Below are 26,634 nucleotides of genomic sequence, written 5' to 3' on the forward strand. Positions count from 1 at the left end.
CAACTCTAAGTAATTTTACCTGCCAAAGTGCTTGTGTGTCTAAATGCTCTGACCATGGAGTCTGCCAAGCCTGTAAGCAGGGAGATGATAGTGTCCATCAAGTAGCTATCATATAAGATGCTGCACTGGCACTGTTGGACAAGCACTGCAATAAATTCACAGAAATTGGTCTTGAACTTCTTCCAGTAGGGTCCTGTTCTGATCAGTGGGTAGTCTTCATTGTCCTGCACAAAAAAGAAGAGTCAAGTTAAAGCACATTAATTAGGTTTTTTGTGCACACCATTTACATCTGTCACTGAACATTAGAGAGAGTTCTGCTGACAGTCAGCTTCACCTCAGCACCGCCCCCCCCAATTTTTTCATGATTACTACTCTGAAATAGGGATATGCAACTAGGTTACAAGCAAGCACAGACACAAACTAGCCTTATTGGAGCTATGCTGTTATGATAGCTCAGATCTGAAGGCAATGTATGTGAGGTAGCTGTGAATAGACAGGTGGGAGAAGGCATGTGAAACCACAGCCCCATAAATAATTTCCACTGGCATAAACCATGAGCACTCCTGGCCTTTTCCACTTGCTCACAGGTAGTACCCATTTCCCCATTCCTCCTATTCCTACAAGGGCATGGTCAAAGCCAGGAGGAAACTGAAATGACTGAAAAAAATGAGCTAGTTTACCAAATTGTTTTTCAGTAGTATCAGCCCCCAAAGACAGTTCAGCATGTAATTACACAAATGTGTAATTACAAAAATCCAATGCTGGGAAAGTGAAAATAAACTGTGGTCTGGGGCAGGATGGAACTGTTTTTCCCAGCAGCACTGCCAGCTTATGGAGTTTATCAGGCTAAAGCTTCATGACAAATACTGACAAATCACAACAAATACCCCTATACCACCAGCACCTAATTCACCACAAACCTCCACAGAAACATAAGTAGGCAGTACCTTTGCCATTATGCAAAAAGCAAGTTACAATAATGCCACAAGCACATTCATGGTACAGCTGATACTGCCAGGAAGAAAGCAGACAGGTGGTAGTTCATATGACTTCTCACACAAAACGGTGCACCTCACGTGAGGAGCACACCAGGAAGACCCCTTAGATCACAACCTCAGGCAGTATGAACGTTTATGTCATTTGCACCTCACGTATCCCAGGAACAGGTCTGAATATTAATCTGCATCTCTGGTGAATGGAGACAGGGAATTCCAAATTTCAGTCACTATGGAAGACATCTTCCTGAAGGCAGGCCACTACTCAGCTGGTCAAACACCTCTCAGAGCTATTCCAACCCTTATCTTCACACCCAGAATGGCCTCCTTTACTTACAAATCACACTTCACGCTCTTCTCTAGTAATTTTGTTTCCAAAGCACAGGATCCACTGCTTTCTTGAAAAATAAACACAAACAGAGGCCAAGCTCAGGGATGTCCGTAACCCAGAGCACACTGGAAATATGGAATTTGGGATCCATTCCTGACCAGGTTGCAAGAGTCAGTTCAGAGCCTAACAGTAGTAGCAAGTGCCAAGACAGAAAGGAAAGGTCCCCAGCAGGCCCTGTTTTAAATGCTCCTTCATCATGAGACAGGCAGCAGAAAAAAACCCTACAACTTCAAAAAATACCTACTTGAGCACAGTAACTTACTCCTCAATCTGAAAAGCAACACAAACCCAGCAACATATCTTGCTTTTTAAAAGCATTTCTACTGTCCAGGTATATTATAGTGGGATACTGCTTAAGTGTAATATGCATACTGTAAATATACAGACAGTACAATGGGCACAATACTTAAATGTAAGCACCTAACTTGGGATTCCTTAGATTCCCTCCATACCTAGAGGAGAAGCAACTCCAATTCCAGAAACCAAGTTAGATGACACGCTTAACCATTCAAATCACTCAACTGAGGCTCCTGCTTTGACTCATCTTGGAAATGTTTCTCCCTTTCATACAAAGTCGATGGAAAGAGAGGAAAGTCAATGTGAAGTGCCAAAAGGAAATAAGATGAGTTGCCCACAAAGCAGCAAGTGTTGCATGGGAAGAGGCATTACAGAAAAGCTGTTTCTGTTCTCAGAATACTCTTCAATCAAACATTTATGTTTGCAAGAGAAAGTTTTGATGAAACAAGCTCTTGAACAAACCTATCTGCCTAAACCTCTGTGTGCATACATGTGCACATGCATGGGGGCACATGTGTATGTGTGTGTAGAGTTTACTGGAAGGGATAGAGAATGCTCTTGAATCCCACTGCAACTTGACATATAGCAGTCTGTCAAAAATACTACAGGAGCAATTCATGACATCCAACTCAGCAAGTCACCTTCACCTCCCTTTAAAATCAACAGCAAGAAACAGGCACTACAAAACCACGAATGTGTGTTCCAAACCAGAGGTCTAAAACAGACCAGATGAAGCAGATCTCCGAAGTGCATTCACTAACGCACAGCTTAAGAAGATGACTAGTTCTGATGTACTTGCCTCCACTGGAAATGGGAAATGCTGCCACAGAAAATGCTACACTCCAGTTGCAGAAAACTACAGAAGAGCCTTACCATGTCCACTGGCCAAGTAACCGTAAGAATCCAAGGATAGACCATGAACTTCTTGTACTGCAACCCAGTTTCCTGTAATGAGAAAATTTTAAGAACTTTTTGATCAAATGGCACAATTAATTCATAAAGGCAAAAATAACACAAACCATGCATCATGTTGAAAAGCCCACTGAAACTTGACAATTTGTATTACACATCTTACACAATCCAACACGTTAAACAAAATCTAATCCCTTTTCATCTCATTAATTTTATTTATAAGCAATAATAGAAGAAAAACACAATTTTACATAAAATATGAATTTCCTTGCTACAAGTAAGAGACAACTTAAAATTTCTGAGGTATAATCCTCATAATTCATTCTAAGATATGCCTTCCCAGCAAATCTAAGCATATACCCCTTTCAAACAGTTAGTAATTAGGTACTGTTACTGTCAGATACTGTAAAACACCTAAACTCTAGAAAATAATTCTGAGCTTTTCAAATTACAGAGAAATGTTTTAAGCACTAGTGTGACTTCATTCAGAGTTGTCTCCTCAACCCTGCAATTATTCCAAGACAAAAGGCATGAAATCTACTGTTCTTTGCAAGGCTCAGTGAAGCACAACAAGCACATCTGGTTGTACAGTTATGCATCAAATTTAACTCTTCCATTGCTAAACCTTTGAGCAACAAAATGGGAGAGGGAAGGAAACCTACAAAAGAACAAAGAACTTCTGCAAGAAAAAAATGCCAAGTACAGGAGGAAAAGCAGAAGAAAGAAACAGAATAGTTTAAGAAAGGAGGAAAACAAAAAACTGGTGCTAAAGACAAGCTTAGCTCTCCACTGCAGAATACCATGGCCCACAAGAGGAAATAAATGGCCCTGAATTACTATCTTACAACATTTTCTGTTTCAAACATCAGTATGAGCTTTCATAGCATCACAGAAAGTCTGAAGTTGGCAGGGGTTAGCTAATCCAACCCCACCTGCTCAAGAAGGATCAGCCAGAACAGGCTGCCCGGTGCAGCATGTGACCAGTACCCTTTGCTCCCAACCCCTGGTAACATGGTTAGCATAACTAACACCATTTTATGTGGCAAGCATCCATTCTCTGTGACAGAGCAGCACACCTATCTGTTCCTCTACCCAGTTATCAGGCCCTGAAGGTCCTTTGAACCAAGCAGATGAGCCAAACAGATTTCTTTGTACTCTCCCAATCAGCCTCAAGATTCCTGGGCAGCAGATGCATTACTCCCTCCCTTAACAGCCTTGGAGGTCCCAGGCACCCAGACAACCAGGTGGTGGCAATGACCCTGTCACTGAAGAAGCAAGTGTAACAGCACACAGAGCACTGTCTCTGAAATCAGTTATGTGGCCTAAGAGGGGAACTGGGACAGGAGCTGTGGCTGGTAATGAGACTTAGGACCCACCAGTGGCCAGGGATGCCACCATCATCCTCTGCTTCCTCCAAGGATTGAGTGAATGACACGTATTCTTTTATACAACTTTTGAATCAAGATTATGATTGTTATATTGATACAGCAAACCACGTTTAAGGTTTGACTTGATCTACAGAGGTTCCACGTGATTATAAACCATAAATTAAGGTGTATTTTAAATTCTGTATTATGCTACTTACAGGCTGTACTATATTGATTCTACCTGTAGAAACCCTGTAGCACTCTAATAATAAACTCTGTGCTATATCAATCATAATATCCTGTTAGAAAAATAAAGGTTTAATTGTAACTACAGTCAGCCCCCAGTGTGTAGTGGTCCATGGGGTTATTCCTCCGCAGTTTCATGGGGTTTCCTGTTAAAGAACTTCACAGGGTTCCCCTCTACCCAACTCTCAAGCCTTCTGAGGTCCTTCTGACCAGCAGAACAACAACCTAGTCTAGCAGCTACTCTTCCCAGTTTTCTATCATCTACGTTAAGAGTACACACTGCCCTACTAGCCAGGTTGTTACTTAAGATGTTAAACAGTATCAGAACAGTATCAAACCCTGGAACACACCACAAGTACCTAGCCTTTAACTGGACTTTGTGCCACTGATCACTACCCCATGGGCCTAGTTGTTCAGCCAGTTTTTAGTCCACCTCACTATCCACTTACCTTACTCATACTTCATCAGCTTGTCTATGAGAATGTTATAGCAGACAGTGTTACATCTTATTGAAATAAACAGCATCCCTGCTCTCTCCTTATTCACCAAGCTAGTCATTTCACTGTAAAAGGTCATCAGGTTGGTTAAGCAGCATTTCTCCTTTGTGAATCTATGCTGACTATTCCTGATCATCTTGTCCTTCATGTGTCTGGACATTATTTCCCAAATTAGTTACTTCATCATCTTCCCAGGGATCAAGGTGAGGCTGACCACCCTGACCTCCTCAGATCATCCTTCTTGCCCATCCTGAAAACAGGAGGGACATTTTCTTTGTTTGACTCTTCAGGAACCCCTCCCAGTTACTACAACTTCTCAAAGATAATCAAAAGCAGCCTCACAACAACATCAGCCAGCTCCCTCAGTACTCCTGGGTACATACTTACGTATGTTCAGTCTGTTTAAATGTTCCCTGAACTGATTCTCCTCCACAGAGGGTGAAGTCTTTCCCTCTGATCCCAGGGATCTGCTCTTTCTGAAAGCCAGTCTTCCCAACACAGACAAGCAAGACATTGAGTACCTTGAGCTATTCCGTGTCCTTTGTCACCAGGGTCCCTGCCCCAGTTAGCAGTGTGCCCCAGTATTCCTTGATCTTTTGTTATTGATATATTTGTAGAATCTTTTCTTGTTGCTCTTCACATTTCTTGCCAGACTAAACTCCACTAATATCTCCCACTAACACTAGGGAGAATTTTGGGAGGACGTGTTAGTACACGGATGTAGTGTTGCAATTAATTAATCAAACAGTAAAGCAATGGTTATATAACCAAAATTATCAATAATTAAGAACTACAATCCAACTTTCCAATCATACGAATTCTATAAGCAAACATTATTAATCAAAATGCAAGATGAGATATTCAAGCAGATATCTGGTATTGTTCTTCACTTTCATTACTACTTTTATAGTATATAATACTACTATTACAATTTGTTTCCAAAAAATATTTTTGAAATCACAGTAGTCCTATATGGCGCTACTTCTCAACTAACCTAATCACTTAGTTATGTTTCCATATTACTTGTGGTAAAGATGTGAGAAACTACACACTAAAAGAAACAAATACAAAGAGGAAACAACTAACTTGAAAATAGCAAGCTACTTTGCTCTTGCTTTTATCATACTTGTGCTTTATAAGAAATTGGTTCAATCCTCAAGCATTTTTTCAATCACCTAATAACCATGTTTAACAAAAATGGTTGGGTCAGTCAAATTTGTTTCTATATGCTGCCTTAATACTAGTCATAATACACCAGGAGTAAATTAAACAAGATGAAAGAGTCTGTCTTTAAAAATACTGAATTCTGTATAAGTAATTTTAGGAAGTTTTTTTAGAGTCAGTTTATCTAAAAATAAACAAAGAATTTCAGAATTCCCTGGATTTAGAATTAAAGAAAAAAAGAGACAGTAACACAGAGATTATAACTTCTTTCCATCAGTAATCTGCTTTACTAGAGTAGCATAATAACATACTGCCCCAAAACCAAAGTCACTTTGTTTGTACAGCATGCAGAATATGGTTCCTAATGCAACTGTGGAACCTTCCTTTTTGCCCACCAGGATAGGTGCAAAGGTTAAAGAGCTGTAACACACCCAGGCTGATGATAACAATAGTCAGATCTTTGTACCTTCCTGAGTGCCTAACCTATTGTCAGTGCTATTCAGGGCTGATTTAGTTGGGAAAGAAGTGCTAGATTACTAATTCATATGGCCAGACACATATTGGATAATTTCTGTCAAAAATTAGCTGAAGTGCTACTACACTTCTAAAATGAAGACGACTATGTTGGCAAATTCATCCTCTGTGGGAATTTCTACAACAGCTGGTCTTTGAGAGAAGCTCAATTAAAGCAAGGCTGATGACTGCTGCTTGACAAATCAATTCAGAGGTGGCAAATACAGAAAAAAAAGCAGAGAGGCAACTGTGAGAGCACTGCAGAAAATTTGATGTTGGCATAATTAGCCAAGGAACAGCCAAACAGAGAAACAGTATTGTAAAGCTATGCATTCTTCTTAACAGTCCTCAAGAAATTAGATATTAACTATTGTTTTGACACTGAAAAATCAGAAATGCGTTTTTCTTCTTTCACATGCAATAATATAATTATAAAAATTCATATTGTCAGGAGAACAGAGGAAACGACTCAACTAAAAATATCAGCTAAAAATATCTTTCAATTAGCTCATCAGTAATCCACAACAGCACTTTTAAAATAATCTATCAACCAAGTACTCAAGGCATGTTTTTAAATCTGCTGCAGTGTGGGGTTATATTTACCTCTATAAAGCCGTGATCAAAAGAACTGAGAGTTTCACAGCTCCTGATAAGCAGCACTAACTCTGTCCAGGTTGGCTATTAAAGGAGAACCTGTTGTTTATATAAAAAGGCATGCGAAGTCAAAGCTGGGCCTACCTCATCAAAGGTCTCTGTCATTTTTCGCATGACATCCTTTTTGCGCAGACTTTGAAACATCTCTGCTGTCACCATGCCTAGAAAAGTAGTGTTTTAAAAAGATTTACTTACAAGCATATTACACTAATCAGATCCAAAATACAGTAAGGACTTAATTTGCAATTTAGAAACACCAAGAAAGGGAGACTCTGCCCGTTTTATCTCTGTTTATACTGATACGGGCAACATATACAGATACATATATATATATAGGAAGAAACAAATTAACTTGTAGTAGAAAACCAAAACTAAAATTCACATGAATCTGCCATATGCTGCATGACACAGCTGTTTTCTCTGTACACTCATTTACTTCAAGGATTTACTAAAATTTTGTCCACAGCTAGTCAATAGAACCAAAATATTTTCCATAAGAGAAGACATATTAGGCAAAGACTTGAAAACAAACCTTTGAAATCGAAAGGGTACATCCTAGCTTCTTAAGTGCACTTAGAACTTTCAAACTAACAGAACCGTCTTAAAACTCTTACTTGCAACCCTGAAGCATCTAGCTAGCAAACTGTCCCCAGAAGTTACTGTGTGTCAATGTTTGTTATGAAACAGCTTCATAGGGCCTCTGGTAAAAGCTATCACAATGAGGCAAGAGATTGCTTTCCTAGCCACCAAAGCTTGATTTGCAAGTTGTTTATTTTCAAACAAAGATACTAGGAAGACTGAAGATTCCAGGAAATTGCTAAACAAATGACAACTGAAACACTGGATTTTAATTATAATGGCCATCAAAACCATCTTTCCTGTGAGGATTCTGCAAAGCAAAGTGACATGCCACTTCAGCAATCTGACTTTGCAAACCATGTTCAAATACAGCTCTCAGAGTTGGTATGCTGTAAACACAGAGCCAAATAATTTACATGGCAACATTCTTTACTATTAGTCCTCCCCATCTGGAGTTTGTCTTAATGAAGAGTACAGATTACAAGTACACGACCTACCGGAGAGAAAAATTGCATTTTATAAAGCACACTTCAGTGTTCTGTCACTCACAGACAATGGAAAGAGCTACTAAGAGTTGGTAAATTACCTTGACAGCCTGAGCACTGAATGAAGAAGTTGATCAGATCTAGGAGTGCCACATCCCTGTCCTGTTTATAAGCTTCAACCCAATCATCTACTACAGACTAGAAGAGATTAAAGAAACTCATTAGTCAGGAGCTGAATACAGCATGGTGCATGCAGCTGAAGACATCCACAATAAAGACAAACTAACATGGTTCCATCTCCATTAAATTACAAAAATGAGGATAAACTCCACACCATTTTGTTTCATTTCCAAGAGCACATATAAAAGACTCCTTCTGGGACAAAATTAAATCCTGAACTGCTCATTCACAAATTCTGCTCTAGGCTGTGTTGCTATTTGCAGACACTTTGCTCCCTGGAGCAAGGAAAATAACCACAGTTTTAATAGTTTTAATATAGAAGAAATCCAAACATCCTCATCCTGATTTCTTGTCAGTACAAAGGTAACTGTTTCGTTTTTGTATGGGTTTTGTCTGGGATAGTTATTTTTCTCCATAGTAGCTGGTATGGAGCTGTGTTTCGGATTTGTAGTCAAAACAGTGTTGATAACAGGGATGTTTTAGCTGTTGCTAAGCAGTGCGTGCACAGCCTTGAGGCCTTTTCTGCTTCTCACCCCACCCCACCAACAAGGAGGCTGGGGGTGCACAAGGAGATGGGAGGGGACATAGCCAGGACTGCTGACCCCAGCTGATTAAAGGGATATCCCATGCCATATGACAGCATGCTCAGCAATAACAGCTGGGGGAAGAAAAAGGAAAGGGGGATGTCCAGAGTGATGGTGTAACCATTATGCATGATGGAGCCTGGCTTTTTTGGGGATGGCTGAACACCTGCCTGTGGAAAGAAAGCAGTGAATTAAGTCCTTATTTTGCTTTGTTTCTATGCATGATGCTTGCTTTACCTATTAAACTGTCTTTATCTCCACCCATGAGCTTTCCCACTTTTACCCTTCTGATTCTTTTCACCATCCTAACAAGGGAGAGAGAGCGAGCAACTGGGTGGTGCTTAGCTGCCAGCTGGGGTTAAACCACAACAACTTTTCAAAAAAAATTAACCTCTGCACTATCTAATAACTAATATTAGTAATGGTTGCTGAAAGCTCTCTTCTTCTCTAGCACCTGCTTTGTACAGAAGGCTGAAACAGCTCACATACTTCACCTAAGCTAAAAAACAACTCCAAATTTCATTTCTAGGGCAGTGTAGCTTACAGTATAACACAAGCCTGCGGGGACAAGCAACCCAGGTCTAATGAACTCTAGCAGCAGCAGCCTGGACACAAGCTGCTGTCTTTCCAAGCCCTTCACACCATGCTTTGCACAGCAGAAGCTGAGCTCCTCAGGGAGCTCTATTGAATTTGACACAGCTGTAGCTGGCAAACATCCATCCACACAAACACTTTAGAGAAATTAAGGTCTTGCATCCGAAACACAAATGTACTTTTCAGGTGTCTATACATCCACTTTGCTTACAGATACCACATGCTGGAGGCATATGTATAACCTTGCATAAAAATATTTGAGGCTTCAGATTTTCATCCTTCATACACAAATATAAGCATAATATACACATATGGGGAGGTGGGCTTCCTCATACTGAAGAAAGTTGCTAGCTATACAGATGCACAGGAAACCTGAGCATTACGCAAACTACTGTCAAACTGCATTGGAATGGGGGTAAAAGAAAAATCCCAGGAAAAAAAAAAAGCCCAATTTTCAGAATCCTGAACAACGAAAGCTTTCTACTGTATTTTTAAAAATAATTCTGATTTCGGGCATTGCTTTAGGAAGATTGGTTTATGTACATTCTTCCTTCCTCTTTTTAAATACCTGATACCTACTTTTTCACTAATGTCTTGAAGATGTATTCCTTTCAAGAGCCACGCTCACAACAGTTTTCCAGTCAAACATGTTTCTTCCCTTTTTCTATCCTTGCCAAAGCAGAACAAAATTTAAATGTGCCAGGGCATAAATAACTGAAATGACAACTGTTTATCCATCTTCCCTCTACCAACTTCTCTCAGAATCCAGAGCTAGAAATACCTGCATGGCCTGCTTCCCCATGCTAACCACTTCAAACAAGGTAACTGCCTCAACCACTTCTCCATTCTGCAGCTGGCTCACTCTTCTATTGCTGGAAGAACTTCTCCTTATATTTTCACACTGTTCGCGGACCTTCCGTTTCTGTCTCTGAAATGAGTCAAGCAATGAAAGTATGTGAGAAAATGCAACACACAACAGCCATTCACAGATACATCAATTAGCCCCTAATATTTTTATCTTGCTCTCATTGCAATGACTCCCCAAAGTGCTAACTTTTAAGCTTCAAGGACACTGATAATCCTTACCAAACATGACCATAAGCTTTATCAAACATGACCATACTAGGAGATGAAAGAAACGATTTACCATTTAAAAAAATTTCAGAACTATGAGTCATAAGCATAAGAAGGTAAAACAGGAGAGGAGCTTCTGAACAGTTGTGTACTACCTGGAAGGCATTTTTCAGCGGCAACTATAACTTGTGAAAAACAGACAGCAAGCATAGAAGCTCTTCTGTACCTTTTCACTCACAGGGTAAACACATAATCTGTAAATTAACATCAACTGCGCACAATCCACAGCTAAGGAAGAACATACACTGAAATTAACTGACTGTTCAAAAGCCATCACTGAGGCCCTGATGCCAACAGAATTCGGGAGTCAAGCTGTAAGCAGTAACTAGATTTTAGATGCACTGCATTGCAACTGTTTAACAAAATACTCGATTTTGTAACAATCGAATGAGACAAAATAAATTTCATAATAAAAAAAATGAAAATAACTTACTGGTGTTTTCAGGTTGCCATTACTCACACAGCTGGCATTCTGCACAGCAGACTCAGGCACAGTCTCATCATGCACAGCATTCTCTCTGAAGTGTAAAAAACATTTTAGGTCTTAGCCGTAAGGAGATAAAGCTCCACTTTAATACAAACAGAATAAAAGAAAAACCTATATATGTATTTAAATATTTTTAATTAATCATTTGGAAGTTAGGTTGTTTTGTTACTAAAAAGTAAAGAGCTAACTTTAAGGGCACAACAGAAATTTGTGGCCTTTTCCAAACTATTTCTTTTCCTGTAAGATACTCAGATACTTAGAAACTAGCAAAACTATGTAAGATATCAAGGAAGTAGAAAGTAAGTAAATAAAGTAGAAAGCTGATGTTGACTTAAGGCAGCCTCTGTTGACTTAAGAGCTTTGCACCTTGTAACACAAGTATGAATTCACTTTATGGGTGCTCTAAACAAAACAAGGTATTAACATTCAATGGGTCTAAAAGTTAAAATGAGAGGAAGGAACTGTTTTGTCTATAAAACATGCTGGAAAAAAAAAAAGGCACATGAGAAATTCATTTGCAGGTCATTGCTAATATGATGGAAGAATAATTTTATAAACAGAGATGCACCTTCTGGGAAATCTGAAGCCATACATTTATCTGCAATGAAATTATGCCACTTCTCATCATTCCCAATGCTAACAATATGCTTTGCCAAAGATCACGTTTGAGCAGACGAGCTGGATCCCACTTGTGCAGCAGGTCCAGTGCTGGCAGCTGGCTGCTATGGCCTCCTTTTAAACTATGGTGGCCAGGACGTGAAGCCAGTTGACTTGTACTATAAGAAGGCATTAAAAAAAAAAAAAAAAAAAAGAGAGTGTACAGTTACTTTTATTTTCATGCTACTGTCACAACAAGAGAGTGTTCTAACACAAGTGACCACTTTACAAAGAAATAAAACAGTCTATTACACCGTCAGATACAGTGAATTAATTGTGCTATGGATGCAGAGCCAGCTTGACTCCAGCTAGGTTTACCAAAGCCAAATAAGCACTGTTGTTGCTCTTCTTCCAATAACTGTCTGCCTGAAACAGTCTGCTGAACAAATCCTAAGGATGAACAGACTCAAATGCAGGACCAAGGTCCTAATGTCATTTCATTAGTGAGAGCAGGCACATTTTTTTTTAATCACATCTCTGTTTACTTTTTGAAACTATTGGGACACTTCACCATAACTGATTTAGAATTAGACTCACCAAGACTGATAAAAATTCTACATAAATATAAAATTTGACAAAAATATATCCAATTTCCAAATACAATTCTGCAAAAGCTTAACTTATCTGTAAAGTCCCATGAGAGTTAAATTCAATTAATGTCTTGTCATGAAAAAGAGTTCAAAATGTGCCACAGTTTTGGACAAATGGAAGACAAGAAAATAATTCAGGATGCAGCAACCCCTACGTCAGCCCTCTCGACTTCTGCAAGTTATAGAGAAGAGAGGGATGAACTACAGCTCACAACTGAGTTGCACACTAGAAGCAACAGTTTGCAAAAGTTTTCAAACGTTTTCTTTGATTTGTAATTGCAAGCTACACAGATTTAGTATCTCCAATAGCACCACTAACTTCCTAGTAGAAAAGAACAAGCAGCAAGAGATAACAATACATATTGCTTTTCTGAGTTAGCTCTTCCCAGATTCTTCTACAGACCACAAATAGATAAAAAGAATCCAACTGTGTTTGTCAAGAAGCTGCTTCTCCTATGTGATTAAATCCTTTCACTCTTGTTTTCATAGCTGACTGAAACATCACAGGGCTGGACTAACATGTTCTTACTTGCACTGCTTCACTTGAAACACAACTTAGATGCCACCCAAGACCCGTGGGAAGATGTGTTACCTGTTTCTGCATTGCGCCTCAATGTAACACTCAACACACTCTCAAATGATTTTGCTGAATTGTTTACATATACCATTTAGCAACTTACTCCATCCCATAATGAAAATACATGCATTGCATTCAATTACAACTTAATTCAACTTGGACTCAATTTTAAACACTTAAATAACAAAAAAAACAAGAATTGCTGCATGACAGTTCTGTCAAAGACTTACCTAATCATATACCACTTTTAATCTCTCTGTCTAAAATTGAGTTAATTGAAGCTTTAACTTATGCGTCTCTTTACCAAGAACACCCTGAAGGTTGGCACTATACATGGTAACTACTGGCCCTGTGTTACTTACTTTCTCAGCCTACGCCAGGCAAAATGTACTTGTAGCAAAAGGGGCTCAAAAAAGTAAATGATTGCCTGGTATAAGGAATACCACACTTACCAAAGCTCAGCAAAACCTCCAAGAATGAGGAGACCATTGATCTACAGCTTCCTCGTGTTGAGCTAACACATCATCTCTGTGATCAAACCAGCTACAATAACTTTCACACACTCTAAACATCTGTCTTAAACACTGAACAAATGTAACTCAGCACTAAATACTACTACCAAAAAGCCATTTAGTTTCTAAATTGTTTCGGTTATCAGTGCACCACCGCACACAGCAATGCCACAGGCAGGACCATGCTCCAACAGACAACTTGCACAAATGCAGAGATTTTCTAATTCCAGATACTACCAACACTCATGTTTCTCCTTCCTCTCTTTTTTACATTTACTTACATATTTGCAAGAACCAGACCAGAGCCTAGAAACTGAACCCCACAAAACTACTTAGAAATTTCATGAGATATTTCAATGGAGTTTTTATTTGCACAACTAAGCTTCTGTTGAAGAAACTGTTAAGATAACCAGAACATCCCTCTTATCTTCTGGAGCAAAATAGAAACCACTGTACCTAGCTGAGGATGTTGTGATCACTTCTGCAGTGATCCTTATACATATGTCCATTTAACATCTTTTCAGCATCTTTTCAGCATCTTTTCAGCAGTAGGGTTTGACAAACTTGGAACTAGTCTCTTTCACTTTTTTTGCTCCCCTCTGTTAGCCTACTCCACACTGAGCATTTTTCCATCTTTAAGTGAACTGCCTCATGCACTGGTAGGAAACAGTTCTCAGCCCTCTCCTTTGTTTCCATTAGCAATCAGTAAGAAAGCACAGGCAGAATTCCATTCCTATCTCATCCACATTTTCACCTCTATACCCTCTTACAGATGGCTGACAGGCTCATTTTTACCTCTCATTCCTGCCACACTACTGTTCTTTCACTAGAACTTGAAGTATTATTGATGAGATACAAACACCTGAAGCAGGAAGGAGGCAAAGTCTTTCATCGAATCCTCACACACAATACTGTTGTGAGAATCTCTGAATTCATTTTTCTCATCTTAAACATTTGGAGAAGATTTAGTGACTCATGCTTAGAAAGAAAGCAGTCTCTTTTAAAAAGATAAAACACATTCCTTTAGCTGTGTAAAAGGACCAATTAATCTATGTTACTGGAAGAATCCTAACCTTAGGTTTTTAAAATAATAAATTTCAGTACAATTGCTTCATCTTTTAGAAGCAAAATAAGAAGCTCAGCTAAACAATTGTCAGGTGCCTTCCTGACATTTCTGAAATTAAAAGGCTGGCTTCAGATAAAACATCCTGGAAAGGTCATTTGGGAAGCAATATCAATTGTCATAACAGACAGCGAGGAATACATCTCTCAGCTTTTGTTAGAGCTTAATGAAGCAAAAGACCTGGACTTGACTTGCTCAGAAGGTGACAGGATCAGCAAAGATTGGGCTGCTATAGGTTAAGAACATGCAACACCAGACATCTGAGAAGATGCACTCTTTGAAACTACACAAGACATACCCAAATGTTTTAATTTACCTTTTGTTTTTCTACATCTGCTCTAACAGAAGTCTTCTAAAAACCATTCTGTAAATACTTCTATGAACACACCTGGTTTGCAGATCATCTCAATTGATGACCAAAAAAAAAAAAATACACTCCAAAATGGAGACGACTTGACACATCCCTGATAAAAACAGCCATAGGGAAGCAAGACCCCCTTAACGCCAGGAGGGAGACTACAAATCCCTCAGCACTCTCCCCCCTCACCATCCCCAAATGCACCACTGAGGAGAACTACGTGTTGACTGTGAACTTGCCCATCACATTTATTATTTTTTTTTTTTTCAAACTAGGTTCATTGGCACCAAAGTGAGTCAGGGACAGAAAAGCTTGCAAGGCCCAGGTCCCCGCCGACCAGCATAAAACCCTTACATGAAGAAGACACTACTAAACGATACACAACAGGGAATAAAACGGAGACACAGCAGATCCCTCCCTCCCTCCTACCCAAAAGGACACCGCGCAGACCTCCCCGCTACCCACCGCCCACAAATCACCCACGAACTTCGCGTGGCAGCCCGGCCCGGGCCTTACTTTCGGCAGGAGCCAGCTGCGTTGGGCTCAGCTATCATTTCCTCCGCATCATTTCAGCGGCGCGGCCACCGAGCTACCCCGAGGGAAGGCACCTCGCCGAGACGGGGCGGGGGGGGAGGGAGGGGAGGAGCGTTAAAAGCCTTCGCGAAGCTCCGGCGGGAGAAACAGCAGCCGAAAGCTGTCAAGGAACGAACGCAGAGACGGACGAGGGAGGGAGGGAGGGAGGCTGTGAGGGAAGCAGCGCGGCCTATCCGAGGCGGGGCTGGGGGCCTGCGCGGCGGAAGGAGCCGCCCGCCGGGGCCGGGGCCATGGGGCTGGGCCGGCTGGCGGTTGGGGGACGGTTGGCGGTTGGGGGGCGGTTGCTGCGCGGCTGCTGGCGGGCGGCGGCGGTTCTTCCTCCTCCTCCTCTTCCTTCTCCTCCCGCTCTGGGCGCGACCCCCGGGCCGCCGCCCGCCCGCCCGCTCAGCGCCGCGCTGGGGCTGCGGGCTGCGCAGCGGCCGCCGGGCAGGGCCGGGCCTCCGCGGGCGGGCGGCGGTGAGAGGGAGGAGGAGGAGGAGGAGGATGAAGAGGAGGATGAAGAGGAGGAGGAGGAGCTGGAGGAGCTGCTGCTGGGCCCCCCGCCGCTGGCGGTGGGGGAGCAGCGCGTGGCCCTGGTGCAGCCGGCGGTGAAGTGGGGCCCCAGGAAGAAGTCGCCGCTCACCACGGGTGGGTGCCGGGGGAAGGAAGGGGGAAGGGGGATGTGAAGGAATAGCCTTCCTCAGCCTGCCCGGCCGGAGAAGCGGGAGGCTTCCCGCCTTAGCCTTGAGCAGGGGTGGGCTGAGTGATCGTGGGATGGTTTGGGTTTGAAGGGACCTTAAATATCATCTGGTCCTGAGCCGCCTTGCCGTGAGCAGGGACACCAGAGCAGGCTGCTCAGAGCACACACCTCCCATCCCGCCTGCCCTTGAACGCTTCCAGGGATGGGGCAGCCACAGCTTCCCTGGGCAGCCTGTGCCAGGGTCTCACCCCCCTCACAGGAAAGAGTTTCTTAGTAATGACCCAATGTAAGTCTTATCATCTTTCAGGTTGGAGCTGTTCTTCCTTTTCCTGTCACTACCAGCCCTTGCAAAAAGCCCCTCCCCAGCTTTCCTGTAGCCCCTTCAGGCACTGGAAGGCTGCTATAAGGTCTCCCTGGAGCCTTCTCTTCTCCAGGCTGAACAGCCCCAACTCTCAGCCTGTCTCCATAGGAGAGGTGCTCCAGCCCTCTGGTCATCTCAGACCCTTGAATACTCACTCCCCTGTCCATAGAAGAAAATGTAGTGAAGAATGAGGTCTTGTATAAGTCACTCCTGTGATGGACTTAATAAGAGTTGCCAATAATTCCTTTTTAAGGACCTTAATTAGCATTCCTGTTCTTAGATTTCCCTCAGAAGTCTTTGTAGCTAGCTAATATATACATTAAACTTGAATGCTACAGATGTATGATGAACTTGGTTTGATGCTGTTTCTCCAAACACTTTTCTAATTGCAGACTTGTAATAGAAAGGATTAAGCATTTTGTAAGTTTGATTTATATATTAAAAACCAGTTTTGTATATCCAATGGCTTGAAACTGGAAGAGGGGAAATTTAGGTTAGACATTAGGAAGAAATTCTTTGCTGTGGGGGGTGGTGAGACACTGGCACAGGTTGTCCAGGGAAGCTGTGGCTGCCCCTTCCCTGGAAGTGTTCAAGGCCAGCTTGGATGGAGCTTGGATCAACCTGGTCTAGTGGGAGGTGTCCCTGCCCATGGCAGGAGGTTTGGAACCAGATGGTCTTTAAGGTCCCTACCACCCCAAATCATTCTGTAGTTATATAGATATATGTCAATTTATATATAATACCCCTTCTTGTATTCAAGTTTATTATGCAATGAACCTAAATGTTATTTAATTAGTGATGCTGATTATAATAAGTTGTCACTTTGCAGAATAAAGTTTGTAACCTTTTCAGAATTTACATAAACATTCCTGGTTTACTCCTGAAAAAAAACAAACAACAAACCAAAAGCACCTTTCTGTCCAGTCATCCAGAAGAATAGCAGTGATCCCTTTCCGTTTATTTAGGCCCTCCAGATGAAGAGTCTGCAGCCTGAACAAATGTTTTGGAATGCTTGTTGAAACACCACAGGTACAACAAGAAATCTGTGCATTAAATACTTAATATGAGGAAAAAGAGGATCATGGTTACCTTTAAAAATATATTACCCTTTGGACCAAGGTAACCAATTTAATGTGTCAATTACATTTTGCTATCTAGAGAAACTTGACAAATCAGTTACAAAAAGAGGATCTTACTCCTGTTTAGCAAGTCAGAACTGGATCTACTGATCTGATATGCCCCTGTCATCTTTGTGATTTCACAGAGTCCTCAAAAATCAGTGCTTGGCCATGTAGATGTTAAAAAAAAGAAGTGTGTGATTAACCAGAATACAGGACTGGAATCTGCTGGATTTAGCAGGTCATAAATCTCTAAAGTTCTTTTATGAGTAAGTGCCAGTGAAGTTAGCAGCAGGATAAGCCATATTAGTAGTGCTTTAAATATTACCACAAAACACCAAGAAATTAATTGTAGTTTTGCTCTCATCTAAAGTAACAGGAATGTATTTTTCAAGTAGTTACTTGTTTTACTTGTTCAGGCAAAGAGCCTGGTAATTTCTTTGCTGACAATACAATTAAAAATTATTCTAAATCAATAACCATGGAAATAATTTGTGCTGGCAGAAAGATGCTTTGTATGGTAAAACTACATCCAACTAGAAGTTTAATTAATCTGATTAGAAGTAAGACAGTTTGTTCCTTGTGCTACTGGTTAACGTAAATACATTAGTAGAATGTCTGTATACCTTAGTCTTTCCCTGCTCATGCATGTACTGTAGTAACTGGAAATGAGAGAAAGTAATGTTAGTGTATTATAATACTCTTTTTTTCTTGTGTTCCTAAAGCTGAATTGCAGGTTGCTGAAGCTGTGGCTCTTGTAGATACCCTTCAGAACTGGACAGTTTTAGATAAAATAATTATTCCTACAAAAAATCCTGATAAGAAGTTAATTTTTGGCAAAGGAAACTTTCAGGTTTTGACAGGTAAGAAGTGAGATTTTTCAGCATTGCATCATTCTAAACGGAAGATTTCTGCAGCTCAACTGTTTAAGATAGGTTTTAAAGCTGAAGAGAGAGAATTTTGTTTATCATCGAATAATGATTTAAGGTTACAAAAGCAACCCAGAATAAAAATAACCCATGCACACTAAAAATGTGTGTGGCAACTTCATCCCTACGTTTACGTGATTGACATAAGTGGAAGTGGCAGATGCTTTACATACTACTAAATTGGTGCAAATCCAACCATTCTGTGAACAAATAATATTATGCCATTTGTTACTTTATGAACATTCTGTTCAGTGCAAAATGGTTTTATATTCTGCATGTTTGAAAAAGAGAATTCACGTATAACACTCTATTTTGTAATTGTTACCCATCTTTTAGAAAAGCTTAAAAAATTGCCCCAGTTGACAGCTGTCTTCTTGAATGTGGAAAGAATATCTTCACTAACAAAGGTAATTAAATATAATATGAAATTATATTACTTACATCAATTGTTCAAAGGGTATTGATGTTACAAGAAGTACGATCTGAATTTGCAGATGGTAACATACAAAGTCACCTGGACTGAGTTTTGTTGAAAGAAAACTTAATTCCTGTTACATTTGTTCAGTTGGTACAGTGTTTCCAGCTCTTGTCCATGAAATTTTCCAACAGCCTAATAGCCATTTAGTATAGACTTTGCTCCCACATCTGCCACTGGCTCTACTTAAAATGTTGGGAAAAGTTACTCAAGGTCTTTTTCACAAAATCCACTACGTGGATAGTGCATTTATTTTCCTATAGTTCTGTGGATGCTGTATTGTATTTTAAATATGGAGTGTAAATTCAGAGCCAGCTTACATTTGAATGTTTCAAATGTTTAAACTTTCATTCCTAACCCTTAAAAAGAAACTGTATTTTAAATGGATGGATGATGTTGAGGGATTATGCTTCACTTTTTTTTTTTAACACTGGCAGTAAAACAGCTGGCACGTGAACTATAAATGCCCTTTGAAATGCTTAGACAAACTAAATACTTTTAAGGTGTTTTGCATGTACAGAATCACACAGGGTGTAACGCACATGCAAACTCAGCAAGCAAACATTCATGCTTTGCTGGTAGTTTTGAATGCTCTCACTGATTATAAAATTAAAGGAGATGGTCTTTATTAGGTAGTTATCTTGAGCACTTCAGTTTACTGATGAAACAGAACTTGAAAATGTTTCATTTCAGTTTCCTAATTTTTATTCCCTAATTTATAGTGTGAGTACTTTTTGTACTAGATTTGCTAAAATTTCCTTTTCTCAAATCTACATCTCAAGCACTTTAAAAGGGTTGATGCAAGAAAATGTTTGAGAACGTGTATAAAACACAAGCATTCTGGATGTTAGAGATGACAGAGGGGAGCTACTGCAGACTTTTAAGTGTCTTGCTGATCTAGGGAAAGACTGGGTTTTTTGTTTGATTTTGTTTGGTCAGTTAGGGGTTTTTTTAAGTATTTCTTGAAAAGATGATTATGAAATAATCCTGCCTTCCTCTCTGTGTTTTAAAATATCAGTAATCTTTTTTCTTTTCCTCTGTTATCCTTCTCCTTTCCCATACCAGCATTTTATCATTGTATCTTGCAAGGACTTAACCACTGAGATTCTTGATTCTGATGCATGCTGTAAGAGCTGTCAGAATTCATTAAAGGCAATGGAAGGATTCTCACTGAATTTGATGAGCCTACACATAAAGCTCTACCTTCTAAAACCCTCTTTTTTACCGTTCTTCACGGTCAACCAAATTTTGCCTTCACACAGTCGTTACCCAACCATTGAAATGGAGTCCTGAGATCCTCTGAGTTCTAGTGTCCAGCAGCAAAACTGTAACTGCAGTGCTGTGTAGGAATTGATCTACTGGTACTGCAGAGGACAGAAAACATCTAGGTTATTTTGTCTTACATGGCTAAAGAAAGAACTGGAAGATGCCTGGGGCGTGAAAGTCTTTGACAGATACACAGTCGTACTTCACATTTTTCGTTGTAATGCCCGGACCAGAGAAGCAAAACTTCAGATAGCATTGGCTGAAATTCCACTTCTCAGGTACCTTGAGTTGTGCAAATCATCTACTGCTGATCACATATTTTAGTGCCTGTTTCTTACAGTAACAAAAATGGTAATACTGTACTGTAAAGAAAAAATCATGGTGTTTCAGTGCTGGCGTAATATGCTTAATGATTGATTAGAGCATATAAATATTTGCTAATCTACCCATTCAGTGCTTAAATCATGTTCCTAAGCACTACATCTGTATTTCTTTTAAACACTTCCAGGGATGGTGACTCCACCACCTCCCTGGGCAGCCTGTTTCAGTTTCCAACCACTTTTTCAGTAAAGAAATTCTTTCTGATATCCAGTCTAAACCTCCCCTGTTGTAACTTCAGGCCATTTCCTCTCGTCCTGTCATTATTCACTTGAGAGAAGAGGCCAACTCCCACCTCCCTACAACCTCCTTTCAGGTAGTTGTAGAGAACTGGATATGTCTAGGAAATTGATATATGTATCCCATATATAATACTGATTGGTTTAATGAGGAAAGCTATAAACAGAGAATATTAAAGGCATTCTTTTGTATCTGAATTTTCTACATTTCTACATTCTATGGCACAGAAATATTTGTACATGGAATATGATGTGAGTTGCATGGATGTATCAGCAGCATCTTTGGCTCTCTGAAATGTCAGAATAGCCATTATAATTTGCTAAGAGAGTTGCATAATTCTTGAAATCACCATTGAGGAGCCAGGAAAATCTGTTTGGATTTTTTTTTGTCAGACTTCTTGCCTTAAGCAGGTTTTATTTCAAGTGGTTTTATTTGTAGTATTAGAATACTGCTACTGCTTCACATTTGTGAGGCATTTTGGGATACCTTGATTAAAGAAACTTGCTTCTAATTAACTGTTATTCCATTGTCAGGTCAAATCTGAAAAATGAGGTGTCTCGGCTAGATCAGCAGAGAGGTGGCTCGAGATACATTATGGGCTCAGGTAAAGTCTAAATATTCTCATTAATTAGATTAATTTTTTTTCTCCATAGCTTTTAAACAGATGTTATTGCATCTTATTTTATTTGGAGGAGGCCAGGATGAAAAACTGTGCTCTGCATCTCATTAAGTGAATGTACAAAAATTATTGGAAAGTAACTTAAATAATGAAGCTTTGGTCTGTACTGGCTCAGTAAGAGGCCATGGACAGAGTATTTACTACCATGGGGGTTTATCATAAGAATATATGGTTATTCTAGAGTGCTTAGCATATGTTTTAATAATTACTTATCACTGTGATGCTCTCTTAGGCAAAAATACATCGTTTTAGTTGCTTAGCCCTAGTGCTAAATCACTTGATTTCCAAGTACACATCACTTGGTTTATTGTTTCACTTGTAGACTGTTCTGCCAAGTTTTCATGTGTATTTTCCAGGTGAAACATTCATGGAGACACAGCATCGTATCTTGAAAGAAAAAGAGCTTAAAATTAGGAGTGCCCTGGAGAAACTAAGAAGAAAAAGGTGTTTACTTAGAACTCAGCGCAGAAAACGCGAGTTCCCGGTTGTGTCAGTAATGGGCTATACTAATTGTGGTAAGCAAAAACAAGTGAAATTATAACACAGGGGAGCTTATGTTGTCTCGTTTTTAATTAGAAACTCTAGCCAGAATCTCATTTTAGTGTGAACAGGCTTCATGTTGTAATTAGTTTTTTAATTGTGTAATGAATATATGTCAATTAGGATGTAGTTAGGAAAGCAAATGGTGCTTGTTGCAGTTAGATTTGTATTTTTTTCCTCCAGTCTTGAAAACATGTTTTGGAGAAATGCCTAACACCTGTGGTTCCAGAAAGATTATATATATAGTGCTGAATAATGTACTGCTAGTGTCCCCTTATATGAATCTTTCTTACTTGATCAGAAGAGGTAGAGAAAAGTACATGGGGTTTTAGATCACTGGGAAAGCTTGAGGCATAGGAGGAAAATTCAGGAGAGTTGGCAGTTGATCTGAGAAATGTCCTCAAGAAGCACTTTAGCTTTTTATTGATTGATGTAAAGTGTACCAAGATGTGTTCATAAGGTAATCTAAATAAAGCTAAAGTGGTTTCCTGTTCTTTTTTTTTTATATATATCTTACACAAGTGAATAGACTTTGTATTAGACACTTTTTTCAGGTTACGTTATCTGAAGACCATTTCTTATTCAACAGCTTTATAAAAACAAACTTACCTTGTACAGATTTTGTTAACATACTCAAAGACTTGGATTACAGAGTTATGTTGTTCTTAAATGTCATACTTCCATGCTTCTAAAAGTGAAGATTCAACAAAACAGATACATATTACAGCTTTGTGCACATAATTGAAATACTTTAACTAGGGTATATACTGAGCACTTTAATGACTCAATTCTGTGAAATAGTTGCTGAGTTAAATGAATGTGTCTAGTATTTTTTTCATGAGGGAACTCCCAATAATTGCATAAACCTAATTAGCTGTATATTATTTGTGCTTCTGTTTATTGTTGGATTTAGCAAGTAAATATTTGACAACAGAAGCATTGAGAGGTGCACAAGCATATGCTTCCTAATGCTGTCGTGGCAGTACTCTTCAGATAGTCTTAGAGGTTAGAGTTGGTCGTAGGTCACCTTGCAGGTCAGTTCAGTCTTTGATCATCTTGTGATTTTACAACACAGCTTCCAGACTTATGTCCCATTTCAAGTTATACAAGTTTAAATTGTTTTCAGATTTCCTAACATCATATAGATAACTAATCATAGGCTAGATTTAAATCAATGAGACTATATTAAAAGATATGTAACGTCATACAACTCACCCAAGCCTTGCAAATTAAATTTTTACTTGAAACAAGCCGTTAAAATGTTGTCCTTTTTTTTCTTTAATTAGGAAAAACTACCTTGATCAAAGCCTTAACTGGGGAAGCAGGACTTCAACCACGAGATCAACTGTTTGCCACTCTTGATATTACAGCCCATGCTGGCTACCTGCCCTCACACATGGCTGTTATTTATGTTGACACAATTGGATTTCTGACTGATCTCCCACATAATCTGGTTGAGTCCTTTTCAGCTACATTAGAAGAAGTAGCTTACTCAGTAAGTAGTTGACTAGAAAAACAGAGAAATCAAATTACTTTCCTTTTAGATAATCCTCACCCCTTCAAAAAACGGGAAGTTAATTGGCTTGCTGTTCTTAGTGAAGTATGTGGCTAGCCATAGTAGTCTCCTAAGATAATGAGGTAAACATCATAAGCCAGTTTTCTGAAACTTGAAATTATGCAGAACACATAGATAGGAAGATATTTCAGCAAGGGTTTATTTGGAGTGTATGTGTCCTTCTCCATGATATGTGAACCAGACAAATCAGATTTTGCTGATGAAATATCTGAAAAACCAAACAGTGCATCCAAGTAAGTTGAGGCTAGCTTTCTTGAGATTCAAAAATGAAATAAAGCCTCTGGAATGATCTCTCTTTAACTTAAGGTTTCCTGTAACACTGTAAGTGGGTGATTGTGACTTGATGCAGGCAGCATGTAATGAACATAATTGTACTTTTCCAATAATTTTCTCATTAAAGTTAGTTTCCTGTGTTATAGCAAAGTGTAAAGCTGCATACACACAGACATTTAAACAAAGATTCTGAATCATCAATGGTAATGAAATTCAATGGTAGCCGGATGCCTGGTGCATCTAAGGATTAAACTTTACCACGTAATAACAGGACTTTCTAGCTTTTTCTGCCTGCAACTATCCTGCCTGTCTTTTATTCTGAAGTGTTAAATGAAAAGCAAGAAATTTACTTCTCACTAATTTTCAGAAGCTTGAAGCAGTATCTTGAGCAAAGATGACAAAACATTTTGAATGCAAATATTGGAATTTGGTTGCTTGGTTTTTATCATGGCAAACATGATCACATCTCTACTTGAAACTGATAAATGTTATAAAAAGCTTTCTAAGTGAAGAACCAGTAATAGTAACTCAGGAGCTAAGAATAAGGATAATCTTCTGCATTTTGTATGTAAAAACATAATTACAAGTTATATGGGGGCTTTTCCCCCACTTTTGAAGCAGTTTTTCAGCCGTTACTCTTCTAAAACCTCTTTACAGCTCAGTCTTCTTCTCTAGTGTTTTTTAAGCCATATTATTACACAGCCTGAGCTTTGAAAAATTGGATCACTTATTATTTGAAATCTGAATTCAGGAACTAGCTTGAAACTAGCTTGATTGACAGGGTTTGTTTCAGGGTTGTTGGAGGAAATTCCTGCCCACAGTGAAGTGAAAAACTAAACTGCCACAGATTTCCTTTCATCATGGAACAAAAATCAGTATTAGCTTAATACTGGTTTAGTAGTTCATTTTGCAGTGTTAACTTGCCACTGTATTATCTAATGGATAGGAAAGTATATTTTATTAATTAGGAACACAAAAACATTATAAAATCTCTGCAACCTCATAACTGCTGTGTTTTTGTCAAGTAACTGTCATATATATTGATCCTTGCTAGGATCTAATAGTTCATGTGAGGGATATTACTCACCCAGAAACCATCCTCCAGAAAGCAACTGTTCTGTCAGTTCTGAAGAATCTCAATCTTCCCAGCCATCTACTGGACTCAATGGTAGAAGTTCATAACAAAGTGGACTTAGTAGAAAGGTAAGCAGGAGATGCTAAATGTACTTAAACATTTCTTAAATTCTGGAAGCTTTTTAATTCTCAGTGCTGAAAAGAGCTCACATACTTCTAAATACATTTAACAGTGTTTTGCAATCTTTTACATGTGTAACTGTGGTCTTAAAAGGAATTATCTTCTAACTACAAAGGAAATAACTTGAGTCATGCAAGAAGTAGCTTCCGTAGGAAGGTGCCAGAATAAAACACAGTTAATTGTCCATGCTTGGAATTATTTTCACAACCTAATCTTCATGAGTAAATATGTTAACAATTGTTACCTTTCAGGTACAAACCAACTGAAGAAAATGCTTTAGCCATTTCTGCTCTACAGGGACATGGTTTAGAAGAGCTGAAAGAAGAAATAGAGAAAAAAATTTTGATAGCCACAGGGAAGAAGATTGTGACAGTTCATGTCAACTTAGAAGGACCTCAGCTAAGGTAAATAAATTTGAATTGTAAGAAGGACTAGGAGAAATGTGAAACTCTTAGTCTTGCATGTCCTAACATTTCCAAATCATATCACACTGATTTGAATTTGTGGTAAGAACTACATGGCTAATTATCAAAGTTTTCTAACCTACTGAGAAAAAATACCCCCATTAGATGCCTGGAGTCTCCTGAACACGTCCTTCACAGAGTTCTTTGTGTTAGTGCAATAAAACATACTTCCTGAAAGACCATGCCACCGTTCCCAGAGCCAGATTTCTGATAAAAACACAACTCTGGAATAATTATGAGAGCACTATACCCTGTTTCCAAACACCAAGTAGCAAATGAAAAGTTGAGTGAAGTGCTTCATATTTGAAAGGATTAAATTACCTAGGTGGGAAAATGTTGACCTAAAACAAAGATCATATTTTATGCAGTGTTTCATACCTTTATGATGCTAATACACTTTTATTCTTACAGTTGGCTCTATAAAGAAGCAACAGTCCAGGAAGTAGAAGTCATGCCTGAAGATGGCACAGCCAGGGTGAAAGTGATAATTGGCAATTCTGCTTTTGGCAGATACAAAAACCTCTTTCCTAACAGTAAGATTTTTATGCCATGAAACGGCATCCTTTGCTAGAAAAAGAAAGCAATCTCATGAAGAGGATGTGAAATGAAGTTAATGACCTGTTAGCCTGGGTGTTGAAGAGTGTACTTCTTCCCTAGCTGATGTTTGTGATGCATTTTAGAAATGGACACTGCTTCACAGAACTTCTGTTTGGAAACAGAGCGCTGAGCTTCATTCCATCAGCAACTGCAAGGACAGCACTGAATTTTCAGTGATTAAACATTGTTGGCTATAAGCTGTGGACCTCAAACACATGGAAATCACTGGATGGCATCTGAGTTAATCAAGTTTCTTTACATTATATAAAGCTTTTTACCCCACTTTTCAGAATAAAACATTATTTATTATAGTT

The 26,634-nt window shown here is 39.3% G+C and overlaps 2 protein-coding genes across 6 annotated transcripts in view; one reads left to right on the top strand and one right to left on the bottom strand.

The window, feature by feature from the left end:
- LOC127387591 (cohesin subunit SA-2-like) overlaps positions 1-15,604 on the bottom strand; it is a 66,390-nt gene extending 50,786 nt beyond the window's left edge. For 2 of the 5 annotated variants that reach the window (XM_051626353.1, XM_051626171.1), the window contains exons 1-7: positions 15,413-15,604; positions 11,026-11,110; positions 10,240-10,386; positions 8,202-8,298; positions 7,121-7,197; positions 2,557-2,628; positions 20-224 (exon numbers count right to left, since the gene is read on the bottom strand). In XM_051626353.1, coding sequence (XP_051482313.1) covers positions 20-224; positions 2,557-2,628; positions 7,121-7,197; positions 8,202-8,298; positions 10,240-10,386; positions 11,026-11,110; positions 15,413-15,450 — 721 coding nt within the window. In that variant the 5' untranslated portion in view covers positions 15,451-15,604. Of the gene's footprint in view, positions 1-19; positions 225-2,556; positions 2,629-7,120; positions 7,198-8,201; positions 8,299-10,239; positions 10,387-11,025; positions 11,111-11,647; positions 11,856-15,412 lie in introns of those variants that run through there. The other 3 variants (XM_051626264.1, XM_051626436.1, XM_051626521.1) reach the window with 3 other exon arrangements.
- A 116-nt stretch (positions 15,605-15,720) lies between these two features.
- On the top strand, positions 15,721-26,631 carry GTPBP6 (GTP binding protein 6 (putative)). The gene is made up of 10 exons (XM_051615367.1): positions 15,721-16,117; positions 18,374-18,511; positions 18,914-18,984; positions 20,466-20,596; positions 21,470-21,540; positions 21,972-22,130; positions 23,442-23,650; positions 25,059-25,207; positions 25,511-25,663; positions 26,135-26,631. The coding sequence occupies exons 1-10, from the start codon at positions 15,721-15,723 to the stop codon at positions 26,274-26,276; spliced, it is 1,620 nt and encodes a 539-aa protein (XP_051471327.1). The 3' UTR covers positions 26,277-26,631.
- The last annotated feature ends 3 nt before the right edge of the window (positions 26,632-26,634 follow it).

The sequence above is a fragment of the Apus apus genome, chromosome 1, assembly GCF_020740795.1.
Source record: "Apus apus isolate bApuApu2 chromosome 1, bApuApu2.pri.cur, whole genome shotgun sequence".
NCBI lineage: Eukaryota > Metazoa > Chordata > Aves > Apodiformes > Apodidae > Apus > Apus apus.